The sequence below is a fragment of the Leptopilina heterotoma genome, unplaced genomic scaffold (genome assembly GCF_015476425.1).
Source record: "Leptopilina heterotoma isolate Lh14 unplaced genomic scaffold, ASM1547642v1 Lhet_152, whole genome shotgun sequence".
Classification (NCBI taxonomy): Eukaryota; Metazoa; Arthropoda; class Insecta; order Hymenoptera; family Figitidae; genus Leptopilina; species Leptopilina heterotoma.
In genome coordinates, this window is record NW_025110868.1 from 204,585 (window position 1) to 212,965 (window position 8,381).

General features: G+C 23.3%; 1 protein-coding gene across 4 annotated transcripts in view; it reads right to left on the reverse strand.

Moving 5' to 3' along the window:
• LOC122498536 overlaps positions 1-4,749 on the reverse strand; it is a 90,527-nt gene extending 85,778 nt beyond the window's left edge. For 3 of the 4 annotated variants that reach the window (XM_043606309.1, XM_043606308.1, XM_043606310.1), the window contains exon 1: positions 1,601-2,437. In XM_043606309.1, the coding sequence (XP_043462244.1) occupies positions 1,601-2,422 (822 nt within the window). In that variant the 5' untranslated portion in view covers positions 2,423-2,437. Of the gene's footprint in view, positions 1-1,600; positions 2,464-4,615 lie in introns of those variants that run through there. The other variant, XM_043606307.1, reaches the window with a different exon arrangement.
• Between the last annotated feature and the right edge of the window lie 3,632 nt (positions 4,750-8,381).

The window sequence follows — 8,381 nt, forward strand, 5'->3', positions numbered from 1 at the left end:
ATTTCAATTATCAATAAATAACAAATTTCTTCTCTGAAATTCAATTATTTTCAAAAAATTTTAAATAATTCTTGCCAAAATTTTAATTTCCTGTATAAATAATAAAACTCTTCTCCGAAATTGAATAATATTCATACATAAAAATATTCATCACAAGAATTCAATTATTTTCAAAATTACTAAAATTCTTCGCAGAAATTCAATTATTTTGAATAAATCTAAAAAAAAAATTGTCGTCAACATTTCAATTATTTTTATAAATGAATAGCAAAATTGTTCGACAAAATTTAATTATTTTGAAAAATTTGATTAGAATTCTTGTCAAAATTTCAATTATTTTCAAAAATAAATATTTCAATATTTCCAATATTCTACTATTTGAATAAAATTTTCCAAAATAATAAAATTATTAAACAGAAATTTTGATAATATTCTACACAAACATTCAATTATTTTCCAAAAAATAATAAAAGTTACACAGGAATTCAATTATTTAAAATAAAATTTGCATAAATGTTTTCCAAAAAAGTCAGATGTTTAAAACTTTTTTATAAAATTTTTCGCAATAATTCAATTATTTTCATAAATAATAAAACTCGTTGCAGGATTTTAATTATCTGTAATATAATTTAAATCGATTTCCTCGAAAAATGTAATTATTCTTAAAAATGATATTAAAATTTGTCGAAAGAATTGAATTATTTAAAAATTTGTTGATAAAATTAATTATAAGAATTCAATTTCAAGAAACATTGAATTATTTAATAAATTATCTATGTTTGTATTTGAAAATTCTCAAAAGAATTTTTTTGAAAATTATTTAAAATAATATTTGATTTAAAGAAGAATTTTAGTTAAAAATTCTAGAAAATAATAATTGAACCGAATTCCGAGTCGAAGACTCAGAATTATTGAATTATTGAATTTTAAAAGGTTTGTATTTAAAGTTTTTCGAAATTTCGAATTTCGAACAATTTTATTTTTGAAGAAATTAGTATGTATATAAATGAGGCTCCGGATCTTAAAAGGGCACATTTAGCATTGATTTTAAATGGTAAAAGTGCCCTTTTAAGATCCCGAGCCTCAAATGTAATGGAACATTTTTTTTTAATTACCTAATAATTTTGAGAGTGAATCAGAATATTTTTGAGGGTCAGGGAAAAAGTCTAAATTTTTGTCTGGAAATCAGGGAAACAAAAATTTAAAAAACTTCATTTTAGCATCTCAAGAAAGGTAAAACTGTCAAAAGTTGATAATCTTAAGAACTATTAAGATTTCACTATGTCTAAAGTTGTGGAAAATAAATATTACGAGTTTGTAATGCGAATAGCACCTAAGGCAATTTTTAAACATTTCTTAGCAGCTCAAAGTGGTTCATTGCACTCGAAACTCTTTTAGAATTTTTGTTAACCCGCTATCTGGTTAAATAAGTTTTAGAATTTTTCTGTTCCTTAAAGATAAGATTACACACTGTTCCCCTAAACTGTGCGATAACCTTGATAATCAACGGAAGGAAGCATTTGCCGATAAGTATTTCTAAATCCCCAATAATGAGAATAATCAATAGACAAAGCGATAAACAATGATCGGGAAATCTTACCAGCTTATCACAGACGACAACCATGTGCAATATCATATTTCCAAAGGAGTCCTGTTCATCAGGATCGGCTCCCGAATCCAATAGGAGATTATAAGCACTCTCATTAGCACAGCATGCAGCCCATGCCAATGGATATTCCCCCAAATAAGCCAGACCCTCGTAATCGGTGTTCTTGGCAGGTCGATGTCTCTGCTGATCCCTGGGCAAGAAGAAGCTGCCCGTTGCTCTCTGATTTACAATTGCCCCAGCCTCCACCAAATCTTGTACCAATTCATTATTATTGTACGCAATCGCAAGATGAAGTGCACTGGCGCCAAGATATTCCTCTCCCTCGACAACATCAATAGCCAAACGGGGGAAGCACTTTAGTAAAGTACGAGCTATTCTAGTATGCACTCTCGAATCGCAGATGATCAAGACATGAAGCAGACTCTCACCCAATGACCCTCTGTATTGCATTTGCCAGCAGGCCTCGTGGTCACTCCATTGTGAGAGGGGATCAAATCTTGATAACGATGCTTCAATTGGCAAGATCACTTGATCCTGATCTCGGAATTTCCATCTTAGATATTCAGCGCGATTGATCGTTTGACCTTTACCATCGGCGTACATCAGAATACCAAATTGCTCCCTCATCACTCGTTCCACTTCCTGTTGCCCGCCTTGATTGTACGACTCGATTAATTCACCGCCTTTTTTGTAATTAGCGAGTCGATAAAGAAGACACTGATCCTCATTGCCGGCCTGACTGATGACACGATCCAATATCGAACCCGAATTCACCTGGTTCTGACGACCACGACACGAGCACGTACCCCCCATTCAATTTTTTTTTTCTTTTAATCCACTGTTTTAATCCACAACTTTGCAATAAGAAAATTAAAAATTAAAACTTGTAAGTTGTTAGAAAAATTAAAACTACTTTCTTACTTCTTCAAAAAAAAAATTAATTACCAAAATGATAATGATTGGTAATGGTTCCATTACCAAAAGGTTGCCAATTTTCCTTTTCGGAAAGAAATTGTGCGTTTGCCAATTGGAAAATTATCTCCTATCCTAGATTCGACAATGATTACCGTACATTTTACCGAATCCATTTTACCGAACAATTTTTTTTCCTAACGTCGTTTTATCGAATGCATTTTTACCGAATCTAATTTAGGCTTCGCACTCGTCTACTAAAACCTACTATTTACTACTTTTTTTAATGTATATCAAGTTAGCAGTGCAACTTCACAAAATTCAAAAATGAACAATACTATAATTTGCCGTTAATTAATCGCTAATTAATTGTGAAAGAAATAATTTTGTCGTTTAAATATTTTTTTTTATACAGGGTGCCCTGCTAACTTGATGTCAAGTTAGCAGGGCACCCCCTTGAAACTGTTAAATCAATATATTTCGCAGAATTTCTTGCGCAAGAATTTACCGTTTTTTATCCGTAACAAATCCCATTAATCCTTTTGAAAAATAATTAAAGTTGCGAGGGCAAACAAAAGTTTTCGGGTTTAGAAGTGTAGAATAACCACTTTAACCGCACTCATAGGGTTATTCCTGTGTTTTGAATTTACCGCTTGTCGAATTTAAATGAATTGTGTCCGGGAAAAAATCGTATGATTATTTTCAACTTAACATTAGATAATATCAAGTTAAGCCAACCTCCTATCTCAATTTTTTATATTTGTTTTCATTTTTATAAATTCCACACTTTCGCCACTAGTTGTGCAATGTACTATTGTACCAAATGATCAAAATATTAGTGTACGGAACCCGCTATTTCAGTGCAAGTGAAATTCGCACTTGCCCAGTTTTTTTTAAATGCCGTCTAACATAAAAATAAACAATTATGAAAAGATAAAAATTACTTCGGAGGCGAGGGAATTCAATTATTTTTAAAAGTAATAAATTGCTTTTTGGAAATTCAATTATTTTCTTGTATTGATATTCTAAAAAATTCAATTATTTTTTTTTTAAATTTGAATAAAATTCTTAATAACAAAATAATTATTTTCATATAAATAATATTTTTCTCTGGAATTCAATTATTAAAAAAAATTTTTAATAAAATTCTTTGCAAGAATTCAGTTAATTTTTATAAATAACAAAAACTTATGTCAGAATTTCAATTATTTTTTATATAATTTTAAATGAAATGATAGAAAATTGCATTTATTATTAAAATTTTTTTTTTAAATTCGCCGAAAGAATTCAATTATTTTTAACAATTTTGATAAAATTCTTCATAAAAATTCAATTTTAAGAAATATTCAATTATTTAATAATTTATTTTTGTATTTAAATAATTGAATTCTCGAAAAATTTTCTAATAAAAATTGATTAAATAATGAATTTTACTTAAAATTTTAAATTATAATTTAAATATTAAGAGCATTGTAGATTAAATATTTATTTAAAAAAGAAGTTATTTATGTTTTCGAATAATTTTAGTTTTGAAGAAATTTATAAATAAATGTAATAGAAAAGTTTTTTGAGTATCCAATAATTTTTAGAGTAAATCTTACTTTTTTTTGGTCAGGGAAAAAGTCTGGAAATCAGGGAAAAGTCAGGTAAAAACAAAATTAATTTTTTGTCCCAAACTCTGTATAAACAATTAAAAAGAAATTTTTTTTGTTTTTAAACCCTGATTTATATACTGAAATTGAAATACTTTTATACATTTTATAAATTTTTACTTACAAATGTGTCCATTTATTACAATCATTTATTTTTTTCAGGATCTTGTCAATTCGGTAAAAATTGCATTCGGTATAATTTCAGGAAAACGAGCTTGAGGTAAAATGGTCATTCAGTAAATTTTTTATTCGGTAAAATGGATTCGGTAAAATGGTCGGGAACCTTTGCCAATAAGTGTTTTATTTATCCTCACAGAAATAATTTTCCCTTACTGGAAAGCATTTAAGTTTAAAAAAAAGAACTCTCAGCGTCTCTCACTCTCTCTCAAGATAAAAATAGAATTTCCACTGAAGTAGATAACGTCCAAACCATGAATTGTACCATCTAATTCCAATTTACTGTGATTCGGTTATCACAACAAAAGAGTCTTATTTTTCTTGATCTCTCTTTTCTCCTGTTATCCACGTGATAAATCCTCGGATAAATCAAAACTGGTCATGATAAGTTTGTAAACAAGAGACCCTCAATGGAGTTCTTCATCATCAGTGGAAATGAAGGGAAAACGAAATGTTGAAAAATTAAACTTGTATTGGTTGTTGATGAGGTAAATATTGTCATTTTGTTTGCCTCCCTTTTTTTTCTCCCTCTCTTTTATAAAGTGCCCTTCGCCCTGGCTCACCTGGTTGAACTAATCCTGATTTAGTTTGTCTGCTCAGGTTGAAGGCTTTGTCTATAGCAACGCGGCACTTGCGCAATCTATAAACAGTGCCAGGCTCTGCCCGATACGATAAGGTCACTAGGTGATGAAGAGAAAATTTCCCCCAAAAAAAAACAACTCTAAATCCTATTCACTTTATCTGCTATCCCAAGCGGTGAAAATTATACCCGATTTATGCAAAATTTATTTTTTAAAAAATTTACTAAAAATTTATTTTACAAAAATGATTAAAAATGAAGATTAGAATTTTTAATTCTTTCCAAATAAAAAAGCAGTTGAATGTAAATCAATTTTATTTTTGCATTTTAGGAGATACTTGCGAAATGCTGGTCAACGGACTTGTTTTTTCCGAAAGCGTCACTTCAATGATAAGAAAAGTTTTTAATACAAATTTTTTTAAGTAAAGCTCTAGTTATGTACTTTTAGGCAACAAATAAATTTTCTTAGTTATTTTCAAAAATTTTTCAAAATTCTCGTAAAATTTCAATTATTTTTATGAATAATAAAATTGTTCTCCGAAATTCAATTATTTTCAAAAATTTTAATAACATTCTTGGCAGAAATTCAATTATTTTTAAAAACTTCCTTTTAATTTAATAATTTTTAATATCTATTATTTTAATAAAAATTTTCCGCAAGAATTCAATTATTTAAAAAGAATTTTAATAAAATTTTTGTCAATATTTCAATTATTTTCAAAAATTTTAATTAATTTTAGTAAAAATTTCAATTATTTTTATAAATAATAAAATTCTTCTTGGAAATTCAATTATTTTCAAAGAATTTTAAAACATTTCTTGCCAAAATTTCAATTATCTTTATAAATAATAAAATTTTTCTCCGAAATTCAATTATTTTCAAAAATTTTAATAACATTCTAGGCAAAAATTCAATTATTTTTAAAAACTTCCATTAATTTAATAATGTTTAATATCTATTATTTTAATAAAAATTTTCCAAAAGAATTCAATTATATAAAAAGAATTTTAATAAAATTTTTGTCAATATTTCAATTATTTTCAAAAATTTTAATTAATTTTAGTAAAAATTTCAATTATTTTCAAAAATTTTAATTAATTTTAGCAAAAATTTCAATTATTTTTATAAATAATAAAATTCTTCTTGGAAATTCAATTATTTTCAAAGAATTTTAAAACATTTCTTGCCAAAATTTCAATTATCTTTATAAATAATAAAACTTTTCTCCGAAATTCAATTATTTTCAAAAATCTTAATAACATTCTAGACAAAAATTCAATTATTTTTAAAAACTTCCTTTTAATTTAATAATTTTTAATATCTATTATTTTAATAAAAATTTTCCGCAAGAATTCAATTATTTAAAAAGAATTTTAATAAAATTTTTGTCAATATTTCAATTATTTTCAAAAATTTTAATTAATTTTAGTAAAAATTTCAATTATTTTTATAAATAATAAAATTCTTCTTGGAAATTCAATTATTTTCAAAGAATTTTAAAACATTTCTTGCCAAAATTTCAATTATCTTTATAAATAATAAAATTTTTCTCCGAAATTCAATTATTTTCAAAAATTTTAATAACATTCTAGGCAAAAATTCAATTATTTTTAAAAACTTCCATTAATTTAATAATGTTTAATATCTATTATTTTAATAAAAATTTTCCAAAAGAATTCAATTATATAAAAAGAATTTTAATAAAATTTTTGTCAATATTTCAATTATTTTCAAAAATTTTAATTAATTTTAGTAAAAATTTCAATTATTTTCAAAAATTTTAATTAATTTTAGCAAAAATTTCAATTATTTTTATAAATAATAAAATTCTTCTTGGAAATTCAATTATTTTCAAAGAATTTTAAAACATTTCTTGCCAAAATTTCAATTATCTTTATAAATAATAAAACTTTTCTCCGAAATTCAATTATTTTCAAAAATCTTAATAACATTCTAGACAAAAATTCAATTATTTTTAAAAACTTCCTTTTAATTTAATAATTTTTAATATCTATTATTTTAATAAAAATTTTCCGCAAGAATTCAATTATTTAAAAAGAATTTTAATAAAATTTTTGTCAATATTTCAATTATTTTCAAAAATTTTAATTAATTTTAGTAAAAATTTCAATTATTTTTATAAATAATAAAATTCTTCTTGGAAATTCAATTATTTTCAAAGAATTTTAAAACATTTCTTGCCAAAATTTCAATTATCTTTATAAATAATAAAATTTTTCTCCGAAATTCAATTATTTTCAAAAATTTTAATAACATTCTAGGCAAAAATTCAATTATTTTTAAAAACTTCCATTAATTTAATAATGTTTAATATCTATTATTTTAATAAAAATTTTCCAAAAGAATTCAATTATATAAAAAGAATTTTAATAAAATTTTTGTCAATATTTCAATTATTTTCAAAAATTTTAATTAATTTTAGTAAAAATTTCAATTATTTTCAAAAATTTTAATTAATTTTAGCAAAAATTTCAATTATTTTTATAAATAATAAAATTCTTCTTGGAAATTCAATTATTTTCAAAGAATTTTAAAACATTTCTTGCCAAAATTTCAATTATCTTTATAAATAATAAAATTTTTCTCCGAAATTCAATTATTTTCAAAAATCTTAATAACATTCTAGACAAAAATTCAATTATTTTTAAAAACTTCCTTTTAATTTAATAATTTTTAATATCTATTATTTTAATAAAAATTTTCCGCAAGAATTCAATTATTTAAAAAGAATTTTAATAAAATTTTTGTCAATATTTCAATTATTTTCAAAAATTTTAATTAATTTTAGTAAAAATTTCAATTATTTTTATAAATAATAAAATTCTTCTTGGAAATTCAATTATTTTCAAAGAATTTTAAAACATTTCTTGCCAAAATTTCAATTATCTTTATAAATAATAAAATTTTTCTCCGAAATTCAATTATTTTCAAAAATTTTAATAACATTCTAGGCAAAAATTCAATTATTTTTAAAAACTTCCTTTTAATTTAATAATTTTTAATATCTATTATTTTAATAAAAATTTTCCGCAAGAATTCAATTATTTAAAAAGAATTTTAATAAAATTTTTGTCAATATTTCAATTATTTTCAAAAATTTTAATTAATTTTAGTAAAAATTTCAATTATTTTTATAAATAATAAAATTCTTCTTGGAAATTCAATTATTTTCAAAGAATTTTAAAACATTTCTTGCCAAAATTTCAATTATCTTTATAAATAATAAAATTTTTCTCCGAAATTCAATTATTTTCAAAAATTTTAATAACATTCTAGGCAAAAATTCAATTATTTTTAAAAACTTCCATTAATTTAATAATGTTTAATATCTATTATTTTAATAAAAATTTTCCAAAAGAATTCAATTATATAAAAAGAATTTTAATAAAATTTTTGTCAATATTTCAATTATTTTCAAAAATTTTAATT